This window comes from Impatiens glandulifera, chromosome 7 (genome assembly GCF_907164915.1).
Source record: "Impatiens glandulifera chromosome 7, dImpGla2.1, whole genome shotgun sequence".
Taxonomy (NCBI): Eukaryota; Viridiplantae; Streptophyta; class Magnoliopsida; order Ericales; family Balsaminaceae; genus Impatiens; species Impatiens glandulifera.
Window position 1 is genome coordinate 34,666,726 of NC_061868.1, and position 24,333 is coordinate 34,691,058.

At 31.9% G+C, this 24,333-nt stretch overlaps 3 protein-coding genes across 5 annotated transcripts; 1 reads left to right on the plus strand and 2 right to left on the minus strand.

Annotated features, from left to right (window-relative positions):
• Nucleotides 1–303: 303 nt before the first annotated feature.
• On the minus strand, nt 304–2,364 carry LOC124946161 (cyclin-J18). Of its 3 annotated transcripts, XM_047486731.1 has the most exons (9): nt 2,260–2,363; nt 2,092–2,168; nt 1,799–1,898; nt 1,618–1,716; nt 1,510–1,527; nt 1,366–1,436; nt 1,164–1,290; nt 1,023–1,083; nt 304–928 (listed from the first exon to the last, which is right to left on the minus strand). In XM_047486731.1, the coding sequence occupies exons 1-9, from the start codon at nt 2,323–2,325 to the stop codon at nt 834–836; spliced, it is 714 nt and encodes a 237-aa protein (XP_047342687.1). In that variant the 5' UTR covers nt 2,326–2,363; the 3' UTR covers nt 304–833. The 3 variants fall into 3 exon arrangements, with proteins under 3 accessions (XP_047342687.1, XP_047342688.1, XP_047342689.1); XM_047486732.1 differs by lacking the exon at nt 1,510–1,527 and having other exon boundaries at nt 2,260–2,345; XM_047486733.1 differs by lacking the exons at nt 1,799–1,898; nt 2,092–2,168 and having other exon boundaries at nt 2,260–2,364.
• A 6,287-nt stretch (nt 2,365–8,651) lies between these two features.
• On the plus strand, nt 8,652–10,717 carry LOC124945892 (annexin D5-like). Its single transcript, XM_047486412.1, has 6 exons — nt 8,652–8,800; nt 9,178–9,323; nt 9,431–9,649; nt 9,733–9,948; nt 10,105–10,194; nt 10,272–10,717. The coding sequence occupies exons 1-6, from the start codon at nt 8,725–8,727 to the stop codon at nt 10,467–10,469; spliced, it is 945 nt and encodes a 314-aa protein (XP_047342368.1). The 5' UTR covers nt 8,652–8,724; the 3' UTR covers nt 10,470–10,717.
• A 2,952-nt stretch (nt 10,718–13,669) lies between these two features.
• LOC124909795 (uncharacterized RING finger protein P32A8.03c-like) lies at nt 13,670–15,087 on the minus strand. The gene is made up of 4 exons (XM_047450434.1): nt 14,395–15,087; nt 14,268–14,306; nt 13,899–14,045; nt 13,670–13,804 (listed from the first exon to the last, which is right to left on the minus strand). The coding sequence occupies exons 1-4, from the start codon at nt 15,085–15,087 to the stop codon at nt 13,670–13,672; spliced, it is 1,014 nt and encodes a 337-aa protein (XP_047306390.1).
• Nucleotides 15,088–24,333: the final 9,246 nt, after the last annotated feature.

Here is a 24,333-nt window from a genome sequence, read left to right on the forward strand (position 1 = left end):
ATTTTTTTATATTCTAATTTATCTACTTTTTTGCTTAATCTTTGACTTTAACATACTTAATACTATGCTATTTCTTATGATGTAATAATTTGTTAAACTTGTTATCTTACAATATATGAAGTCTAGAAGAGACAATAGGTCATAGTGAGTTTTTTGCTTTGTTGAATCAGTTCTAATCTAAGGATTTAAAAAAGAATTGACGAGTTATGCTGAAAAATATTGAGATTTTCCAGATTAAAGACTGTTTCGAATATTTTCGAAAGAGTCTATTTATATATTCCCATTGATGGAAATATCGAAGAATAAAGACGCCACTAAATTTGCATGGTCAATATGACGCATGATAAGCTTAACCGTAAGTGTTTTTCCATGGCTAGCAGATGTTGTTTGTGTGTGTGAGCATCCGGAGAAACAATACATCATTTGCTGCTTTTTTTGTCCATTCAATAGAACTTTGTGGAATATGATTTGTCAAGTAATCAAAATTAATTGGGTTATGACTCGAGAATGATTATGATTGCCCTATGGCAGATCATATGGGTATCAAAGGATTGTTTTTCACTTGTTTTATATAAGTAAGGAATGTCTTTAACATTGTCGTTGTGATGATGATCAACAACTAGACTTTTCATTTTAGTTTCTTTTGGATCACGGGGATGTTATCTTGCCGACTTTTATCTTTCTACTTAAAGAAAAAAAGAAATTTGAGTTGTATTTGAATCAATAAGAGCGAGTGAATTTCTGAACAATTTCTACTTAATAGTATCAGATTTAACAAGTGTGTTACCTCAAGCATATATCAGTAATAGTGACTTAAGCTCTTCATAGTCCCATTAGAATGAAAGGGTCCGACCACCAACTACATGTTTGAGGATGTTTCCAACAATTTCAACAACATCCTCCTCTTTGCAGGAGCTAATGAACTTAACTGCAGAGAAAGAATCCATTAGTTGTAATACATACACATATTACCAAATGAAGCAGGAAGGAAGAGGCACAATTCTCTTCAAGACAAAACATACCCCACGGAAGAACAGGAAACTCCCACTTCTGTTTAGGAACTGTTATAACATATGCAACTACCTGCAGATGACTGTTTTGAGTAAAACTGATTCAATTCTTGAGTAAAACTGCAAATGGTTCGAAAACATCTGAACACTTGCCAAAATGGCTGCAGAAAGTGATTCGGGATTGTAGTAAAGGGTGGACAACTCCTGTTCTTCATAAAGAAGATCCATGATATCCATGCATGCTTCAAAGTTTAATAATTCCCCAACTATTGCAATTCCTCTGGTGTCATTAAATATGAATTATGGATACATTCCGAAAAGAAGCGCACAGTCACAAGGGAAAACAGAAGCTCACTTGAACTGAATGAGGTGCTTCTCTAGAATAACAAAAGCAATATTTGATGTACCTATATTGAAGTCAATTACCTTCAAAGAGGCAAAATGAAGAAAGATCAAATTGTTGATGATGAAAATAAGTACAAATGGAGGAAAAAATCACCTGCATAAAGAGCAGTTCCTGTAGAGCAAAAGATTTAAACAACCATTTCAGAGAAAAAGTAAAATATCAAAAATACTTCTTCAAATTGTTGCAGAGAAGTTAACTTACTCCCTCCAAGAAATCACGAATCATAAACTGTTGTTCTTTGATGAACTCATCACCAAGAGACTTCAAACCTTTCACAGATATTGCACGCGATTCATGTATCTGAAAACAACTCGTGCAATTAAGAAAGTGATAACAGTATCTGATAAAATGAAACCAATGCAAGTTCAAGTATAACTACTACTTTGCTCGAGATCCATAGAGAGATCAGCGTGAATAACTGCAAATTGCTGTCTCTCATCGGTTTTAAAAGCCAGTTCTCTTTGTCACTAGTCTGTCTGAATCTGTAGAGGATTAAGGATACAAACCAAAACCTCACAACCCAAGAAGGCAAACTTAAATATTTTGCAGAAATTCCCTTTGTCATCATTAACTAACTTGAACAATAATCGACTAAGAGACAATGTGAGATTGAACGACGACTACAATGGAAAACAAGTAAAATCAAAAGGGTGATTTAAGATTAAGAAACTGCACCTGGTAAGTGAAGGATAAAAACGGTCAGCGAATAGCGACAATGCAGAATACTTGACGATTGGACGAACCTCGAGTCGCTTATGTTGAAAAGTCGACGTAAATGATTGAATTAGAGACAGATACACTACTAATATAGCTGTGATTGAATACTGTTAGATTGATTGTTACCTGAGCGGACTGGATGAGGAACTCCAACACTTTATATCGAACGCATGAAGACAACTCACTCTCCATCTCCTTGTTCCACTCCCTTTGATAGAGTGGGAGGATTCGGGCAGTTAAAGAAAGGTTACCGGGAGAATAGAAGAAGGGTAAGGGCCTTACCGCCAGAATTGATTAATGAGGCTACACCACCTGCGGATGTTCTTACTACCAAGGAGCTAGGTAGAAAGTAGAACCACCTTATAGGCACTAAAATATAATAAAATAGTTATTATTTGATAAAACAAATGAAAAAAAATAAGAAAAAATTGAAATTAAAAATATTATATTAATTGATATAATTAATAAAAAAATAGTTAAACAGATATAAATTATCTTAAAAGTATTTAAAATTAGAGATGACAATAAATACAAATTCGTTCTTGAAATTTCATGATAAGTATCTCTATTTTTATTTTCATTACTTATACCCAATTTTCGACAAATACCTTATTATTTATCAAGATTGTAAAATTAAGAAAAAGATATAATTTTAAAGATGTTAAAAAATATAAAGAGACATAACATACCCGATCATAGACGCTTAAAATGTGACATAACCCTATAATTTTTTTTTTAATTTAATTCACTTTTTATTTATCATATCTCAAAAATAGACAAAAACCTATGTTAATCTACTTTTTTATTTATAATTTTTCCAAAAATATTTCAAACCCATCCCAATTTTTTTTCCATCCACACTCCAACTTCATTCTTTGATTTGTCCATGTACGTAATTATTTACCTACTTAACAGATGTTTAAAAAGATAACAATGTTGTTATTACTACATTGATAAAAAAAATGTTATGATAAGGATTAAAAAAAAAAGTTAAAAAGTAAACATTGAAGATGAAGAGTGAACAGGGATAAATAATATTTTGCTATTAAAAAAGTTGAAGAGTAATGTCTCGATAGAGAAATAACTTTAGAAATATTAAAAAAATAAAGCTGAAGTAGAATTTAGATAAGGGCAAAATAAATAATGTATTTATTGTGTTGTTTGTAATGATAAGACATGTAAAGGTCACATTAAGATTAAGTCTTAATAAAAAAAAGCATTTTAATATTAATATAATCGGGTAACAGATTTGGGTATCACATACTCCCCATTCCCGATCTTGAACCCGGTTGGGTACCTTCTTTCCTCCCCATACCCGACCCCGAATTCGATTTAAAATACTCGAATCCTATCATCGAGTACATGTATCAAATATACGGGTACTTATTGTCATCTCTATGTACATATCCTTTTGACATTAGGACCATACTAATTTTTATTTCATTATTATTATTGTTTTAATTTAGGTTGAAAATCAATTTCAAGCAAAGTCAAAAGGGTAAAAAAATCAATTTCAAACAAATATTTAGACTGAAAATCGCCTGTAATCCTGTGTGGCCGAAATTCGGAAGAAACGCTATAGCATGAACCACAATCTTCGGATGAGCGTTGGATCATCATCCAACACCTATGAGCCATCCGCGTTGCCCACTGCAATGGAAGAAGAGAACTTTCGCGCAACACTGAATCAGAAAACGAACGCCTTAGTGTCGTTAACCAAAATGCGAAGGAACGCTCGATTGTAGACGAAACCTAGACGGAACGTCAACGGAGCGTCCCGCGCTCGGATTTACGCCCGAAACAACGTCGTTTCACTTTGTATCGTCGTCTTCCTCGCGATGACGAACATATAAGAACAACAACCATCTTTGATCTTTCAAAGATGGAACTTTGTCGTTTCTCCACCTCTTGACTTCGTTCAAAAGGTGAAATGGTCACCCCATTCATGTAATCATTTCCCTATACTTAGGCGCATCATTGCTACATATACCGACAACTGGACGGAGACAACCAAAATGCCATCAATGATTATTTGATTTATCCCGATCCACTTGTTCCACTAACTGACTTTATGAGGCTATGAATATCATCCCTTAAGAAAACCAACAACAAAAGATCCACTCTCAAACCCTCAATCAAAGGTTTTAAAAAATCTGCCATTAAAGTTTCAAACTTTTTTTCGATTTTTGGAATTTTCGGGTAAAGCTTTAAAGCTTTGATCCACGCGTTTATAAAACTTTCACAAAAACTAATGAGTGTTCTCCAACCTTCAATAAGCTTCCAATCACCATCTTATTCAATCTTCTAGTTTGAAATTAAAAATTTTATATTACAGTTTTCACAGTTTCATATACTGTCTGGTTGTTGGATTTTCTTGATTAGAAAACAATCCTAGGATAATTTCTAAGTTTTTTTTGTTGAAGCCAAACCCGATCCATCAATCTAAATAAAAACACCAAATTTGAATATGGAAAATTTCAAAATCGGGTTTCTGTTCTTGAGCAACCTAAAAATCTTCTCAACATGTTTCTAATGATGTTGGAAAACTATTTGGACTAGTTCTAATCCATCCCTATCATGTTTGATAAAAACTAATATTTTATTAAAAATAAAAATTTCAATTCTTAAATTGGTCAAAACAAACGGATAATGTTCTAGTTTCATTCAATCATATAAAGCATAAGGAAGCTATTGACAAGCTCCTTACGCTTCATCAAAGCTCAAAACCCAGAAACTTGTTTTTTTTACCAAAGCTGTTTTGGTTGAATGAGACCTCATTTCAACTGAATTACATATCGAGATGATGTTCTAAATGATCTTGAGAGCTTTATGAAGCTTCTCATGCCCTTAGATAAAAGGATTTGGACCTTAAACAAAACTACAAAACCTACAGTTTTGATGTTCTTGAGAACTAAAAAACTTAGCCCAGGTCTAGCCAGGACAGTGTGTTCTTCACGCCTAGGACCGTCAAAAGTTAGCCCAAGGCCGACTCAGGACCGAGGGACATCAACACCCAGGACCGAGGAAGATCAACCCAAGATTAACCTAGGACCGAGTGTTCTTCGCACTTAGGACTGACTAAATTAACTTGAGGCTAACCTAGGACCAAGAACTCTCACACCCAACCGAGAATTCCCGAACCTCGACCAAGGACTTCATCACCCCAACCAAGGATTTCAGCACCCCGACCGAGGGACATCTACACCCGACCGAGGATGTTAGCACTTCGATCGAGGGGGTTCCGACCAGGACCTGGGGTTTTAGCCTTGACCGATAAAAATCACACCTAGGATAGAGGACACCAGTCCTAAGGTTCGTTTGGTTTATGTTTTAAATTCCAAAATTAATTTTTGAATTTTGGGATCCTAAACCATTTTCTAAAAATCCCCAAAAAATCGAAAATGACATCAAAGTATTTTGGAATATTTTCACAAAAAAATATTTTGATAAGGGCTCATTTATGATTTATTTTTAAATCATAATACCTTTAAAACTGATGTTTTTCAAGTACATTCCTCCATAGTCAACGTCATCAGATACAGGTACCAGCATTGTTACAATTTTAAATACACGAAAACTTGTATATGTCTATGACCGAAAGAATAATTGGTTAAAATAAAATGTTATACAACCATTTTTCAAAAGCCAATATTTTATAAAGTAAATACCTCTTTTAACGAGTACGGAAGACATAATGCGAAAATTCTTTCTCGAGTATCATCAAATTACGAAATAAAAAGAAACTCTAATTAAAAATACGTTTATATACGTATGTCTATTTTTTTATTAATTTTAAAATAAAAATTAATTGTTAACTTTTTATTAAATAAATAATTTTTTTAATTAATTATTTTTAATTAATTAAAAAAAATATTTAATTAATTATTTTTTTAATTATTTAATATCTAAAAGATGATTTGAAATTTGATGATAATTATGGTTACAATTAACTTTGAAATATCCAAATTTATTTCATAAATTTTTAAAATAATATTTTATTTAAAATATTTTTGACACTCGAAGTTAAAAATATTTATAAATTTATATAAATATTAGTGTTTATAATTATTCAAACAAAAATAAAAAAAAATAAAAAAATTTTAAAAAATATAAATTATTATAAAAAAATTACTAAAATATATGTATGACATAAGGAGTTTGAATTTGATAAATCTGTCCCATAGAAAATCTTGCAAAGATTTACTTGATCTTCCAAATATTTCTTGAATCTTAGTCAAGGCATCACTTGTCAGCATATGACTTCAAAGAGTTGATCTATCTAAAACAGCATTATATATAATTTATACTAAATTTAATTTAAATATTTATATTTAAAATTAATATCAAAAAATAATAATTAGAATTCACATATAAATTCAAATTGATCAAATACCTAGTAACCTACATGTTTGATGGATCAAATACATAATGGCCATAAAAAATGTTTGAATCAGATGTGAATTTAAAAAAAATCTATATTTATTTAAAACATTACTCTTTTTTTTTCAAATATCTTATTTAAATATTAATTTAAATAAAATAATGTTCTAAATTATACTTTAATTATATATATTAGCAAATTTATTAATTTGTAAAAACTAAATTCTAATATATTCCAAAAATTTTCAAACAAGTCCAATATAAATTAATAAGTTCCTATACTATAATGAAGAATAATTAATATTATAATATATATAATAAATAACTTTTGATTCTTCATTTCTCATATCAATTATATTATTTAAATTATAAATTAATATATTATTGATTTATTATAAATTTTAACATAAGAAAGGTTAATCTTGTCAATCAATTTATCTAATTATATGTCACCCAACATCATTTTTGTTATAGCCAAGTTTTTCTCTATTTACCAAAATAATTGATATTGATTAAGATAGTTAATATATAGTTCTATCATCAATATTGTTATTTCAAATATCAAATAACAATGTCCAATTAGATGTTCATAATAAAAAAATGATTGTTACAAAATAAATGTTCCTTAAAATTAATCTGAATCAATAAGATTCATGAATTCTAAATTTTATTGTAAAATATGAAGATGGTAATTATTAGATTACTTGTAATTGTTAAATCACATTTGAGATTTTAGGTAGGAATATGTTAATAGTTAAAATATATCTTCTTCAAATGACGCATTTTTCCAAGATTTGATTAAAACAATCTTAAAACAAATTACATGCAAGTCAATTATTTTAACAATGAATTGTGCGCTAAGTCTACATGGTTTGAGAGAATTAGTATGAGCTAAGATTTATAATTAATAGAAAAGTGAAGAAGTCCTAATCTTATAAATATTACATTAAATATATGAATTAGGAAACAGGTAAAACTGATACTTTTTATTATATCTATATTAAATTAGATGAAACATAGGATGAAATATAGGGATTTAGTAAATGGTAAAACCGCTATATTCTAACTATATTAAATTAAAGTTAAATTTATTCAAATTAACTTCGATAAAAATGAATGTTTGATAAATGAATAACCTCGTCTAATGAATAAATTTTTTCGGTCCCAACTTGGTCCAATGGCTTAACGAATAACCTCGAACTTAATTTATTAACGAATATTGTTTAGATAATCAAAATTTAAAAATATTGTTCATTGATTTTCATTAGTTATAACAGGAAAATATATAATTCGATTTCATTAGTTATAACACGAAAATATTAAATTATGTATACAATTCATAATTTTTTATTTGTAACAATATAATTAAGTATTACAAAGAAAATATCGAATAAAAAAAATCAATTAAAGGTTATCAATTACAAGTCAGTTAAATAATTAGAAAAGAAAAACAAAATATCCAAAATTTTGAATCAATTTTGGGGAAGTATGGTTAACTAGTTTACTTAATTTTTATGTTGTTTCTCTTGTTATAAAATTTATTTAAAAAAAATCAAAATATATTTCAAAATAAATAAATAAATGAGTTAACATCTATTTAACATAAAATAAAAATATAAAAAATTTACTTATTAATATTTAATAAAAAAAAATTATTATTATTTTAAAAGTAAAATTATTTTAATATTTTATTGATAAAAGATTGATTTGATCAATATAAAAAAAAGAAAAAAGATAAGTGATGGTTGAATAAATTATTTAAATAACTGAAAAAAAAACTTTTTGTTGACGGTCTTACAAAGAAAACCTTTCAAATAAAAAGCGTTTGTGATATATATTTTTTTTTTAATAATTTTGCCTTTGTTACGAGACGTTCCCAATCACGAGACGTAACCGGTTGTGTCACTAAATATTTTCGTCCCCCAAAAATATCACCATCACATTTATTTTATGCATTTGAAAAAAAAAAAAAATTATCTGTAGGGTAATCAAATTTTCCTCTTACAATAAAGAGAGGGAAAACGGTAATAAAAGAAGCCGCGTGTCAAGAACCTTAAAACAAATGTAAGGATGATCGAGAATGATTCTGTTTTTACGTATTTCATTTCCCATTTATGAATGATTTCAAGCCATTTACGTTTTTTTTTTTCATTCGGAGAAAACCATTAAAACCAACTCTCTTGCATGTTTTGAGAGAGAAGGAGATCGAAAATGGCTTCGATGACGATTCCTGCTGTGTTATCTTCACCTCGAGACGATGCAATTCAATTGCACCGCGCTTTTAAAGGTTCTTACTTCTATTTGGGTTTCATCTTTTTCCCATTTTCATCTAAATTCTTTGTTTATTTTGATTTTGAACATCCTATATTAAGATTTGTTCACCTTTTCTGGTTTGCTAATTGTTCTTGAGTTACAAAATGAAGTTCAATGTCTCGTCTCTAGGTTTCAGGATTTTGTATAGGTTGTTGTCTTAGATGGAACTGGAAGCTGTTTGTATAGATTGCCCTAGATGCATGTAACATTTATTCCATTCAAACAGAATCTCACCTGAATCTATTCATACCCAGATGAGAAAATCTGATGAAATGGTGTTTCCAAATTCCAAATTCCAAATCCTTGTATTATAACTTGAAGTTGACAGTCATTTGGTATGGTTTTATCCAGGATTTGGCTGCGATACTGCGATTGTTATCAATATCCTTGCCCATCGAGATTCAATGCAACGTTCTTATATTCGTCACGAGTTCAGAACCATGTATGGAGAAGAACTAGATAAACGCTTGGCTAAAGAGCTTTCTGGTGATCTCGAGGTATGACTTCACAATCTGTATATTTTTGAGGTCTTATGTGGAGATTGTCTTGTTTTGTTTGTTTGATTGATTGATGGAATATTTGAAATTTTCATGTTTATTTTCAGAGAGCTGTCCTATTGTGGATGCACGATCCAGCTACACGAGATGCTATCATACTAAGGAAGGCTTTATTTGGAGATGCTATTAATGTGAAAACCGCCACTGAAGTGATATGTTCGCGAACTCCTTCCCAATTACTACAGATTAAACAATTGTATCATTCAATGACCCATTCTTACCTTGAGCATGACATCGAGTTTCAGTGCACTGGCGATCATAAAAAGGTTCTGTTTTATATTTATCTTTGCATTCCGAGGATAACTTTTATTGTTTTGTTTTTGTTTTTCAAATTTGTATCGTGTTTCAGTTGTTGCTCGCATATCTTGGTATACAACGATACGAAGGTCCGGAAGTTGATAGAAACATGGTAGAACATGATGCTAATGCACTCTATAAAGCTGGGGAGAAGAAGTTTGGAACCGATGAGAAGACATTCATTCGCATTTTCAGCGAAAGAAGCAGGGCTCACATGGCTGCGGTTGACATTGCATACACAAACCTGCATAAGCACTCACTCCAAAAGGTAATCAACCACATTGTTAGACTCATGAGCTCATTTGAAAACACTTTCTGTATATGGGCTCTTATCAGATGATCTAATCAATAAATTTCTCTAGATACACTTTTCTCTATTTGAAAACAGTTGTCTAAGTGAAGAAACTTTTCTTCTCTTTCGCAGGCTGTGAAGAACGAAACATCTGGACACTTCGAACACGGACTGCTAACGATCCTGAGGTGTGCTGAGAACCCAGGGACATACTTTGCTAAGGTAATTAAATAGACATATTTTTTGTCTCCTGGCTGGCTGGCTGGCTGTTGTTTGATTTTATAACGATGTGAATGCAGTTACTGCACAAGGCAATGAAGGGAATGGGAACCCAGGACACATGGCTGATTAGGACAATCGTTACAAGGGCAGAAATTGACATGGAATACATAAAAGGCGAGTACCAGAGGAAATATAAGAAAACTTTGAAGGATGCTGTCAAATCTGAGACATCTGGCAATTACAAGGACTTTCTTCTTGCTCTTCTTGGTTACTAAGCAGCCATGATCACCAATCTTAGGCTGAGCTAAGCTACCCCTCTTCTTCTTCTTCTTCTTCTTCTGCTGTGATGTACTAATTAAAAGACTGTATTAGGAGTTTCTAAATGTATTTGAGCTTGAAATTATTAGATGGATGTGTGGTATGTATTTATGTATTGATGGAATATTTGAAATGGTAAACCTTTGATGTATTTACAACATGATGCTGGAAATGTTGAAGATTACATGGATTATTCTCAGAGGTTTTGTTTTGTCAACCCAATTATGGGTGACAAGAGATTTTCTTTTCAACATTTCGGTGTCTTCCATTATTTAAATTTACCTTATTTTAATAAGTAATAAAATTTGTTAAGTAGTACAAAAGAAAAGAAAAATCCATGGAGTTTCAAGGAAAACTGAACCCATCAAAGGTTTCCTTTTAATTTTACATATTTGAACTATGTCATGAATGTGCATTTCATTACATTTCAATTAAACTTTTGATTTTTGAAACCATTACTTTCATAATCACATTCAAATTGATCAAACTTAAAATTTGAGTGAAATTTGTGAGTTTGTTAAGAATTTATTGTCAAAAGACTTTGTTGATTTGAGTTAAAAAGTCATCTTACTCGTGTCCCATTTAATGACCTTTTAGCTTAGGAGATGCTTTGTTTCTCTTTGCACAACTTAGATTTGAGATGATGTTGTGTTCGGTACACGACAATCTATTTAGCCGAATCAAAATTTTTATTTATGATTTTTGTAATCCGAATAATACTCTCAATCTTTGGTGGGTCATTTCCTCTTATACTCGTCAATCGCGTTAATGACCATTTCTTGAGTCCGTATTCATCTACTTCTTTGTAGTAAAGAGATGATACTGTCGAATCTGAAGTTCATTTTTATCTTTCTTATAAGAAGTTTTTGGAATTTATCTTTTATCTGAATGCCCTTTGACATGTATCTTCTAATGATTTTTATGAGTATCTCGCTATTTTATCTATATTTGTATATGCTGAGTTGTTATTTGTCAGAACTTTTTCATTAGTTGGTTACCTCGCTATTTCTCGATTGAATTCGTAATTGGTTTTTCGAAATTAGGATAAGAGTCAGTAACAAAGAACATTGATAGTTAAATATATGAATAAGATGGTTGGTTAACCGAAGTGTGAGAGTGAAGTCACGTGATGAGAGGTGGAAAGGACTTCGCTAATCATAATAAGGTTGGTCTCACCTTCGTCCGGGGACTCGAACGATGAGATCGCTGATGCTGACTACCTTCTGTGTCTTTGTCAGTGAAGTAAATCACCTCGATGCTAAGCGATCCGCAGTCTTCAATGTGAGCCCAACCACCCCACTTTTTTAGTAGGAGAAAGGGGCTGATTGTGGTTGGTGATTGGTTTTCCAAAGTGAGGGTAAAAGAGGTCGAAGTGAGGTTTCTAGGATAAGAGGTCGGTAACAAAGGATATTGATGGTTAAATATATGAATGAGATTATTGGTTGACCGAAGTGTGAAAGTGAGGTCATGAAATGAGATATCCAATTGAATTTGTGACTGATTAGCCAAAATGAGGGTAAAAAGGTCAAAGTGAGGTCACACGATTGGTAATGAAGGTCAATTGGAGAATAAAAAATATTAGTAGTTAAATATGTGAATGAAATAGTTGGTTGGTTGAGTGTAAGTGTGGTTACAAGATGAGATATTTGATTGGATTTGTGGTTGGTTTGCCGAAATTAGGATAATAGTCGATACCAAAGCATATTGGCGGTTAAATATATAAATCAGATTGTTGGTTGATCGAAGTGTGAAAGTAAGATCACGAGAAAAGAGATCAATTGAATTGGGGTTTGGTTTGCCAAAGTGAGGGTAAAATAGGTCGGTAAGATGGTCGGGGTGCAAAATGCTACTTTCAAAGGCCGATGCTAGATTGGTTATGAAGGGTATAATGAAAGTAAAGTTTGAAAGTTAGCTATTCATATTGTGAAGTTGATCCCTGAGTGTGACTTGTCCCCTCTCTTGTATCATTGTAACCCTGAAAAACCCTTGTTCCTGAAAAAAGCTTGAGGTTCGAGAAATTCAATCTCGGTTTGCCTGTCAGGAATCTTTTTAAAATAAAATATTATTTTAAAATATTTTAAATAATTCCTAAAAGATTTTAAAATTTATTATGAAAATAATTAATTTGGGGTTCAAGTTTAAATAATCTTAAGATTTGTCATTATCAAATTAAAATATGATTTTTGAAAATATGGGTTTAAATTAATTAAAAATGATTAATTTAAAAGAATATTTATTTGAAATTGAGTTACCAATTGATTTTTGAAAAATTAATAAAAAAAAGGTGTACGTGTACACACGTATTTTTGACTTGAAATTCGTTTTAGTTCGGAGTTTGGTGATACTCGGGAAAAAACTTTTGCGCTCCATCCTTCATATCCATTTAAAAACGGTCTCTATTTTATAAAGTATTGTCTTTTTTGAAAATTGGTTGTCTTGGTTTTCACACGTATTTATATTAATTTTTTTAACTTTTTCAATATTACCTATATATTTATTTAACCTTACAAATTAAGCCCCTAACTTATTAACTTTTAAATTCTCATGCAGATTTTTTTGTTAAAATTAATTATAGCATGTAACGGAATATTGTTTTTTGTTTTTATTTATTTATATGTTTTATTTTTTAAAAATTATTTTTATTATATTTTTATTTTTTTTTATCAATATTTGTCAAAAAATATTAATATAAAATATAGGATAAAAACAAAAATTAAAATATAAATAAATTATATAAATAAATTAAAATATAAATAGATTATATAAATAAATTAAAATAATAAATTATATAAATAAGTTTAATATATAAAATATATCAAACTTAAATATAAGGACATAATTACAAAACTTTTGAGTATAATGTATAGTATCAACACAAATTTGAATTTTGAAGAAACATAATTTGATGGAATACTGAAAAATAGGTTTAGATATGTGGTTGGGTTAGAGGAGAAAATGTGAATTGAATTCGGTTTGGTGTTGAGTTGGAAAAAGACCTTAGTTTATTATTGTAATATTGTAAAGTAAAAACATGATAAAAGTTGAACTAACCATGATATTAATTAAAATAAAAGACACAAGATAAGATATGTAGTTTATGATATTACAGCATATTGAGATGTAGTTTATTGTATGAAATTATTTAAATATACAATAATTAAAAGTACATTGCTGGTGCCCTACAGATTGGGCAGAAATTCCTTTGCATAAGCCAGGCCTTAATGCACTCAAAATGGTAGATGTGATTACACCGTAGTTTGCATATATCATCATCTCCTTGCTTAAACTCTTCCTGCAAAATGCAATTATACCAATTATTAATATTTCAATTTAAATGAGATCAAAATTCATATACAAAATGGGTAATTATTATATAAGATCGTCACCTGACAAATGGCGCAGGCTTCTCCTTCGTGCTCACTCATTACAAAAGACGGGCAATGGATCAATCTCTCCACACTCATCATGATCTCTCCCTCATTCAATCCAGCTTCATGATCAATTTCTTCTCCAATCCAACTTACCGATTGTTCCTATCATGGATGCAACAACTTCTTTAATTGTCTCAGTCATACCATATTTAAATTTAAATATCATAAATTAAACTTCATGTTATTATTATTATTACCTCATTAGAGGTCATATTAAAAAATATTATCAGGACTTATAAAATTCTCCCCGAAGAGAGTATCAGAAGCAATTGATTCGAAGAAGGAGTTGCTATTTATTTATATAAAATAAAAATAAAAACTCACCTGATTTTGTCTGTTGATCAAACTCTGAATCACTTGATCCTAATGAAAATTAAAGAATTTAAATAAAATTGCAATTTTGTATAATGAATGATTATATTAGGATAAGACTAATTAAAAAACAATATACCAGGTTCCTTCTCCTTCTTCCAGTTGTGATTGATCTTTGTTGATAGATCTGAACATTTGAAGACGACGGTCTTGTAGCAGCAGGAGCAGTACTCTGGATGGGCCTGGATTGGCTGTTGAGAATATCCAGAGGGGTTAGATAACCCATAGTAGCGGCGGTTGAAGCTCTAGCATTATAGTTATGATTCATGATTTGGTGATTATAAATTTGTCCCTGCTGCAATTCCAAGAAATAGGGGACTGGGGGACCGGTACTGAAGCCACCCATGGACAAGAAATCACTCTCGGGTATGGGGTATTGATATTCACATATCTCCTGCTGCTGCTGCTGCGGCGGCGGCCAAGTCATGGCCGGACTAGTTTGGATTAATGGAGGTGAAGGCATCGTGCTGAAATGAGTGAAGCTCTGATTGAGAGCACGGGTGATGGCGACGGGATTGCGAGTAGGGTTTCGCATGAAGTAGTTGGGTTGATGTATAAGATGAGCTTGCAGATTTCCATTAATGGTATGTCTTGCAGATAAACCTACTGCAGGTCGCCCGTTAATCAAGCTCAAAGGCACCTGTTGATGATCAAGCGAATCTAATCCTAAGTTCAACTCCAAATTTGCTGGTGGTAACCCATTACCATAGTTAGAAGAGTTTCTTCCGTTGGAGTTACCATTGTTAGACGAGTTTCTTCCGTTCATATCCATCTGCAAATTACATCCGACACAATAAATTAATGTATGCTTATCATAAATATCAAAATATAGAAATCATTTATTCATAACAAATATCAAAATAGTAAATTAATTAATTAAATTTCAGTTATCAACTAATTTCTATAACAAAATTTATCAGAAATTAACTATATATCAATGCCCTTACAAAATTCAAATTTATAAAATTTGAAAAACTATTACACTTTCTCAATATAACAAATCATATCCAACCGTAACAAATTTTAAACCATTAAAACATAATCAAAATAACGATGGACTAGTTAAAAAGTGTATCAACAACAAAAACAAATCTTTCCCTTCACGCCAATCACGAGTTTTTCTCCATTCCTCGTTATGGAAAGGTATTGAAGGAAAAGAAAACAGAGGGATCTGTATCGCACCTAAATGGGAATGACATGAAAAGTTTCTTTAACATTTCAAAAATCATAAAATTAAAGAGTTCACCGAGATCTATCTCAATTTTCAAACAATCAACCATGAAAGCTCATAGATAGATAGATCTATATATAAAGAAAAAAAAAAGAAAATACACTTACCTAGCTAGAGAAATGAAGACCGAAAACTGAAGAAGAAGAAATAGCTCTTGCGGCAAGAAAAAGAGAAACACGAGATTGAGTTTTAGATGTGAAATGAAAGCGAAGCACAAGGAGTTTATATATAGTGGAATTTGGGTCAAATCTAGCCTTATTATATTTTTACAAAATCAAGATTACAGCAATAACTATATTTTGAAAAAAATACAGGAAGACGACAACTCTGTCTATCAACAATAAACAATGCAGATAAAAAGTATATCATATATATTTTTTTATTAATAACTTTTTAGAGTTCTTATCATATTTTTTTTTATCTATTGTCATGTTATTAATAAAATATTTTTTTTTGTGTAACTGTTTTCAGATCATTTTTGTGGACTTTAAAAAGAATTTGCTCATTTTACATCTAATTAATTGTCTCATTGCAATCATTTTTTTCCATTAAACCCCATCTCATCCTAATTATGTTTGTAATCTCTTTAGATTCATATACTTATGAATCTTTATGTATGTATTAATATTAGTATTATAATATTTATGTAAGTTATAATAATCTAAATAATTTTGTATTTGCTAATAATAATTACTTTATTTGGATCATAACTTCATTCTTTTTCATTTTTTTTATATTTTAATTTTGTTTTCTTTTGTTTATGAATAACTATAAATAAACTTAAATTGGTGTAATATTACGATGAAAATCAAGTATGTGTAAACTGATGGTACATCAATAAATAACACTAGCTAAGTAAATTTTAACAACTTTGATGATAATTTTATAAACCATCGAGAACAAAATTACTTTAGCGAGACCATTAGTCTAATTGTCGTTTAGTGTCACGTTTATTATTATTGGGTCAAATTATTTTGACTCAGTGTTGAAATAATTTGACTATCAAAATTTTGATGATGAATGAATAATCTATGCGTCTAATTATTTTTGATGCAGGTGTATCGAAATCAGATTACATTAGACTTGGTTCTAATGAGACTCATTAGACCGATTTGGCTTTAGATGCACGAAGTTAGACGTGCAGTCTAACTAGTGGAGTTAGACGTGCAATCTAACTAGTGGAGTTAGACGTGCAATCTAACACACGAAGTTAGAAGTGCAGTCTAACTAGCGGAGTTAGACGTGCAGTCTAACTAGTTGATTTAGACGTGCAGTCTAACACACAGAGTTAGACGTGCAGTCTAACTAGCGGAGTTAGACGTGCAGTCTAACTAGTTGAGTTAGACGTTCAGTCTAACACACGGAGTTAGACGTGCAGTCTAACTAGCGGAGTTAGACGTGTAGTCTAACTGGTTGAGTTAGACGTGAAATCTAACTAGTTGAGTTAGATGTGCAGTCTAACACACGGAGTTAGACGTGCAGTCTAACTAGCGGAGTTAAACGTGTAGTCTAACTGGTTGAGTTAGACGTGCAATCTAACACACGGAGTTAGACGTGCAGTCTAACTAGCATAGTTAGACGTGCAGTCTAACCAGTTGAATTAGACATCGTTTCTAATGGAATGAGAAAGTTAGACGTGTAGTCTAACTCCTTCAGACTAGTCTGAAGTGGAACCGTAATTAGACGTTGAGTCTAATGGAATGTGAAAGTTAGACGTGCAGTCTAACTCCTTCATATTAGTCTAAAGTGATTGTAATTAGACGTGAAGTCTAATCTCATTAGACCAGGTGGTCTAATGGATTCTGTTATTAGACGGAGACGTCTGATTTCATTAGATGAGGTCGTCTAATTGAAATACGTCTAATGTCATGCTTAAGCAGTAGTTTGAAGCTAGCACCTGCCTACCCACGTGTTGTAGCTGTACGCTACTCCTACTCCACTTTCTAGTGAAGATCAGTACGACAACCAGCTATAACAATCAATCAATGCCACGTAAGCGAATATCCTTCACATTACTTGTTTGCAGGTAATCCCTGAAGAATATTCGACGCACTACCTGTTGTGTATGGCCATGATCCTTGTATTCAGAGTCTGTTGTGTACTATGGAGGCGTTCAAATGGAAGCTCGCCACATGTCATTATGAAGATTCGACCGTTAGTACCCGTTCCTTACTTAAAGAATCTAAAGGACAACGGACAATCTCTGGATCTCTCGCTCTCATTCTAAGAAGAATCTTTGAAATTACTGAGAAATCAAACTTTTGAATATTCAAGTTGTTAATTGCTTTCTTGCTTTACTGTGTGTTAATCAAGAGAGAGTTAGAATCAAATCATCGTTTTAACTGAGTGATATTCTAATTGTCGTTTACTGTCTCGTGTTTATTATATTAGTTCAAAAACAATTAATTTCAATTAATTTTTTTAAGTCACAATTAATACTTTATTTTATGAGAAAAAAACTTAGACTAGATTACCCTTTCATGTTTCTTTATTTGTTAAACCATCGATAATTTCTTTTAATAGAAAATAAACGTGACTCAATTAATAATTCATGTTTTTAACTAGTAAACAATTAAAATATTTTTTTTATTAAAAAATAAATATGACTAGATTTTATTGTTCACTTTTTCTTTATATCATAAAAATATTTATAATAATAAACAAATATCATTATCTTACTAAACAAGTCCCCACCAAGGTAGCCTAGTGGCAATAGTCGACTTAAAGATCAAAATGTCACAAGTACAATTTTATCTAAAAGCGCTTTAAGTTTAAGTGGGCGCATGAATGTGGGGTGTCATGCTAGTTCTCCTTTAGTTAAAAAAAAATAATAAAATTTTTCATTTCTTTTAAAAAAAATAATTTATCAATAAAATTCTATAATATTATTAATTGTCGTTTTAGTTTATATTTTATAATATTATAATTTATTGTACTTAAAAAACAATTTTTTGTTTTCAAATACATGCATCCACAATTTTCAAATATATATTTACAACAAAAAAATATAAATTAATTTAAGTTATTAATACTAATTTTAGAAAAAAAAATTGAATTACAAGTTTGTAGGCCCCAAATGAAAAATCACTTCATTCTCTAATAGTGGTTATGAGATTGAATAGAGCTCGTTAATTAGTTAAGTAAACACGATAATATTGGTGCAACAATACTGTTAGATAAAATAGATAGCTAATTAATAAGTAATTATTTATCTAAAGAACTTAATCAAATCTACCATTTGTGCAAGAAATGCAAGAATCAGTTTTACGCCTTCATTTATACAAATCGGTTTATCGCTCATCCCGGTTGACCAATATTAAAAGGCAGCGCAAACCGGGATCATTTAAACACTCTTATTCGACTATCTTTATAAGAAACAGAACTAGTAGAGAATCGACTCAGTGGTGAATAATGGTTTTACCGCTCAGCTTCATCAACTAAAGAAATCGACTCTACTAGTCTCAAGAATCTGTTATATCTCAAGAAGAGAAATTGGTTTCCATACTTCGGCAGTATGACCGGTTGACTGATATCAAAAAGATGGCGCAACTGGTGGTTTGTCCGGTAAATTACTTGGTATAATCCTAAGTTACTATACAAGACAATCTGTAAGATGATCGGTAGTTTGACCGATCAGAGACGTATTTAGCTTTATACTAAGACAGACCTACACTAAGATCGGCCAACAGTTTGCATTTCAGTGCAACACAGAACACTTTCAGAAAATACATAAGGGAGCCTTCAAACATACAGACTGTATTATTGTCATTTTAATACAAGTCTGATGATATCTTTTGGGAAGCAGAAAACTATCAAAATATTCAGATACCTATTCTGGTATAAGTCTAACAAAAGGCCACTAAGAGCAAATATTTGTCACATTACTCCAGATAATCAAATCAGTAGAAGACAAAGATGAATGTTGATCTGCTCCTTGGGAAATATTAAACCCATTAAATTCCCTACTATACCTTCCTGATCAACCAATCAAAATCAAGAAATAAAGGGCTACCATGCAAGTATCCGTTGAAGATATATGACCGTTGTCATACTCTATATTTAAGAAGAACGGAGTCCAACTGAAAACATACACTAAGATAAATAGATACAGATAGAGAGACAAATACAAATACATAGAACTTGAATTTCAATCTCCTCTTGCCTGCATCTTATTGATATCATTCAAGCCTTCAAAAACAGTATGTGTTAGAAGTCAAGTGTATTGCAATATCATCTATTATGTGTGAGTGGTGAGGATTGTAAGTTGACAAAATCTGTTTCTGTTCTATAGAGTGAAAGTGTAGAGTGATCGAAAATGAGCAGTAAATAAGCCTCGGTTATTCGACGTATTATAAATTGGATTGAATATTCTAAGTGAATATCCTTCTCAACGTTTGAGAAGAAGGAGTGACGTAAGAGTTTTATCTCCGAACATCCATAAATCTTGTGTTGTGTTTCTTCTCCATTTCATATTTCCTTATCGCTGTCCAAACCATGTGTGTGTTGCTTCAAGTTGAAAAGAACAGTTTCGCACTTGAACTCGGTTCAAGAGTTTGTGACAACTTGCGTAGTATTGAGACTGATATTAACCTCTAACAGGGTTAGTATCAACCGGCGTGTATGTAAGCGTTCACCCTAGGGAGACCCCAGTCTCCTTCGGCGATCATGATCCTAACAAATACAATATTATCTCAATCGAGTTATGGATGAGACACAACACAAATATAAGACGATACGATCACGACACTATCACAAATTTATACGACCACGAGTCGGTACGACACAAAAAAAATGGGGCAAAGGATTAAGTATGTAGCCCTCAAACACACTTAATCATTTAACAAGGCACAGAATTTGCCGCCTGACGGGCTCGAACCCAGGAACTTAGAGTTGGTATCCACCTCTTTTTGCTGCTAGGCTAGAAGAGGGGATGAGTCGGTACGACACAAATAAGAACAAAATACGAGCATAAACATGAAACGAGAACAAGTCTACACACGAATCGTCAAAACTTTTGAGAATATAGTCAAGGCTCCAATGTTTTGATAAAGAGTGCAAATATTTTTGGTTTTTCGATCTTGAACCATATTTATTGAAAGTCCATTCATCCTAAGATATTTTTGGAGAGGTTTATCAACTTTTTGCTATGGGTTTTTATTTGCCACTTTTTTCTTTTTCTTTTTCTTTTGTTGACTCACGGGTATATTTGGTAGAATCGATAAATTCTTGCCCTTATCGTACCAATCAAGATTAGAGTTTGAGTGAGCAACAGAAGGTGATTTCAATACCTCAACCACTTGAGCCTATTTCTTATTTCATTTCTGGGGTATATATAATAGAATTAGTATATTCTGCTATTATCGTAGCAATCATGACTAGAGTTTGAAAATGTGGCAACGGATTAAGTATGTAGCCCGCAAACACACTTAACCATTTAACCAGGCGCAGAACTTGTCGCCCGACGGGCTCGAACCCAGGACCTTAGGGTTAATATCCACCTCTTGTTGCCGTTAGGCTAGAAGAGAGGATAACTAGAGTTTGAGTGAGCACAATTGGTGATTTCAATCCCTTAACCAACACAAAAATGTAAAGCCTAAGGTCAAGAACAGAAAGCTCAAGATCAGGAGCCAAAGCGAACCGAAAAGAAAGAAACATTTTTCATTTTTATTGTAGAGATTTTCGGGGTTTATTCTAGTTCTCTTTTTGGAATTTCTTTTTTTTGTTTTTTTCCCAAAGCATTGAGTTTCAAATCTCTACATCCTAAACAAAAATAGGGATGATGTGTCCTTTCTCAATTTGGGGCTTTGGGACTCGCTTTTGTGGGGTTTATTCTAGTTCATTTTCTTCAAAAACCTTATATGGTGGGTTACTCTACGGATACTTGCTTACAAATGAAAAAAGATATTATGACCAACATTTTTTGAATTAGGATCATTGTGAAATCCTTAGTTTATTTATGAGAATATCACTTGGATGGATGTGATGCGCTTTGCTTTTCCCTTACTTGTTTCCTAAAATTCGTCTATTGACTTTTGGATGAGATCAATGTTTTCTTCATTTCTCAAAAGATTTTCTCTTTCTCTTGAAAAAGGGACTGGGGGTTTTATTTAAGTGAGATCGGACCTACAAACATGCAGGTTGCATACCTATCTTTTATTTTTATTTTTATGCATGATAAGAATCAAGTCTCTGTAGTTCGGACATGAGTTCTCTGTCCATATTGCAAGTTATAAAAAATTTGAGATTGGATTTTGTTGAAATAAACTTATTTCAAGGTCGAGCTTTAAACCATTTTTCGCTATCTTGATATTATAAAAAAATATATTTTGAGTGCATCGAGATTTGTTGGTGTATTGAACTCTTCGTCTTCTATTATAGATATGTGGATAGCTCCTCTAGAGACGACTTTCTTATTTAGGAAGGGTCCTTCCCATTGGGGTCAAAATTTGTCCTTAAGTTTAGGAGTTCCGAAGTCCATTTGAGAACTAAATCACCTTCTTTGAGGTTTCTAGGTATTACCTTTCTATTGAATGTGTTTGATATCCATTTTTGGTAGGCTTGAGTTTTACATAAAGCGTTTAACCTCTTGTCCTACATTAACGTTAGTTGGTCATATCGAGACTTAAGCCAATCTTCTTCAATAACGTGGATTTTTAAGAGTATTCTTAGAGTTGGAATCTCAATTTCTACGGGTTGTACGATGTCTATATCGTAAATTAAGGAATATGGAGTTCGTCCGTCGAAGTTCGAGCAGTTGTACGATATCCCCATAAGGCATATGGCAGTTTCTCATGTCAGTCCTTGTACGTGCTGGTCATCTTCTTGATGATCCTAATCACATTCTTGTTTTCTACATCGACCACACCATTGGTTTAGGGTCTATAAGGAAATGCTTTATATGCTCAATCTTGAATTCGTCGAGCAATTACAATACTTTTCCTTGGAAATGTTGACTATTGTCTGAAATCAGGGCGTGAGGTACCCCATATCTAGCGATGATGCTAGCTCGGATGAACTTTGGCACTTAGGATGAGTTGAAGACTTTGTAGGAGGCTTCTTCAACCCATTTGGTGAAGTAGTATATGGCTATGAATATGAACTTGTGTCCGTTTAAAGTGTGGAAATGTTGAAGATTACATGGATTATTCTCAGAGGTTTTGTTTTGTCAACCCAATTATGGTTGACAAGAGATTTTCTTTACAACATTTCGATGTCTTCCATTATTTGAATTTATCTTATTTTAATAAGTAATAAAATTTGTTATTTAGTACAAAAGAAAAGAAAAAACCATGGAGTTTCAAGGAAAACTGAACCCATCAAAGGTTTCCTTTAAATTTTACATATTTGAACTATGTCGTGAATGTGCATTTCATTACATTTCAATTAAATTTTTGATTTTTGAAACCATTACTTTCATAATCACATTAAAATTGATCAAACTTAAAATTTTAGTGAAATTTGTAAGTTTGTTAAGAATTTATTGTCAAAAAGACTTTGTTGATTTGAGTTAAAAAGTCATCTTACTCTTGTCCCATTTAATGACCTTTTAGCTTAGGAGGATGCTTTGTTTCTCTTTGCACAACTCAGATTTGAGATGATGTTGTGTTCGGTACGATAATCTATTTAGTCGAATCAAAATTTTCATCTATGATTTTTGTAATCCGAATAATACTCTCAATCTTTGGTGAGTCATTTCTTCTCATACTCATCCTGACTAAAATTTATTGGTCGGACCTCTCATTTTTGATCGAAGATCCTCGGTCAAATCTCTCGGTCCTGGTCGGACCTGTCGGTCCTCAAGAATATCAAAATTTCAGGTATTGCAATTTTGATGGAGACATGGATCCTTTGATTCAAGAGCTTGGATATCTTCACAAATCTCCAGGAACATTAGAAACATCATCCCAATGTATCGTTCGACCTAGGTGATGATCAATTTGTTCAAAATAGTTTATGGCCAAAAAACGAGTTTTTTTTTAACGTTGTTTTGAAGTGTAAGGAGCTTGGTAATAGTTCTTTATACAAGAGTCCTTCATTCAAATGTGTCCGACTAAGAGATAGAATCTCGTTAGCACCAAAGCATGCAAAGTCTCCCTTGCGGTCAAAGAAGTATTCAAAATACCGATCAAGATTCTCTTGCGGCAAAGAAGACATTTTCCTACAAAACAAAACATTAAAATTAGTTTTTATTTTTGGAAAACCATCTTGAGTTTTTACACTTTGAGCGTCTATTTCTTATATCATGCAAAAACGTAGCAAGACAACACGTTGATTGGCTTACGACACAAGAGTTGTCGTAATCAAGAAGAAATGAGATGAGAACCTGGGTGAGTAGAACTGTCACCCACAATTAGATATATTTATTTTTCAAAAGATACATCATAAGGCTTAAAGGGCCCGCTGGTCTATTTAGTATACTTATGGATACTCTTTGACTACACAACATCAGCATTTAAGAGGCGTTTGTGCATGTCCGTATGTAAAAAGTGTTTACTAAAATACTTCTGTTTACACACCTCTTCAATTAAAAGGCGTTGAGCCTTGTTGGGTTTAATCCACATGCAAACAAACAATCAAGAAAATACAAATGCGAGATTCACGTTGTGTTCACAAGTTTTGTGCCCTCAAAAAAGATTCTTGTGAAAGAGTTGTGTAACGCCAAGACACTTGATTTGGTTTACAACTTCAATCACCCTTGAGAAGTGCTCTTGTAGAGTTTCTTTCTCATTTATCCTCAAATTTTGAAACTCTCATTTGAGAGTCAAGAGTTTTACTATCTTCATTATA

Coding starts and splice junctions, on each gene's coding strand:
- LOC124946161 (XM_047486731.1), bottom strand. CDS start 2,325: ATGGAGAGTGAGTTGTCTTCATGCGTTCGATATAAAGTGTTGGAGTTC. Junction 1,717..1,798: donor CTCTATGGATCTCGAGCAAA/GTAGTAGTTATA, acceptor AGTTGTTTTCAG/ATACATGAATCGCGTGCAAT. Junction 1,291..1,365: donor AAGCACCTCATTCAGTTCAA/GTGAGCTTCTGT, acceptor TAATGACACCAG/AGGAATTGCAATAGTTGGGG.
- LOC124909795 (XM_047450434.1), bottom strand. CDS start 15,087: ATGGATATGAACGGAAGAAACTCGTCTAACAATGGTAACTCCAACGGA. Junction 14,307..14,394: donor GAAGAAGGAGAAGGAACCTG/GTATATTGTTTT, acceptor AATTTTCATTAG/GATCAAGTGATTCAGAGTTT. Junction 14,046..14,267: donor TGATCAACAGACAAAATCAG/GTGAGTTTTTAT, acceptor CATCCATGATAG/GAACAATCGGTAAGTTGGAT.
- LOC124945892 (XM_047486412.1), top strand. CDS start 8,725: ATGGCTTCGATGACGATTCCTGCTGTGTTATCTTCACCTCGAGACGAT. Junction 8,801..9,177: donor ATTGCACCGCGCTTTTAAAG/GTTCTTACTTCT, acceptor GGTTTTATCCAG/GATTTGGCTGCGATACTGCG. Junction 10,195..10,271: donor CAGGGACATACTTTGCTAAG/GTAATTAAATAG, acceptor ATGTGAATGCAG/TTACTGCACAAGGCAATGAA.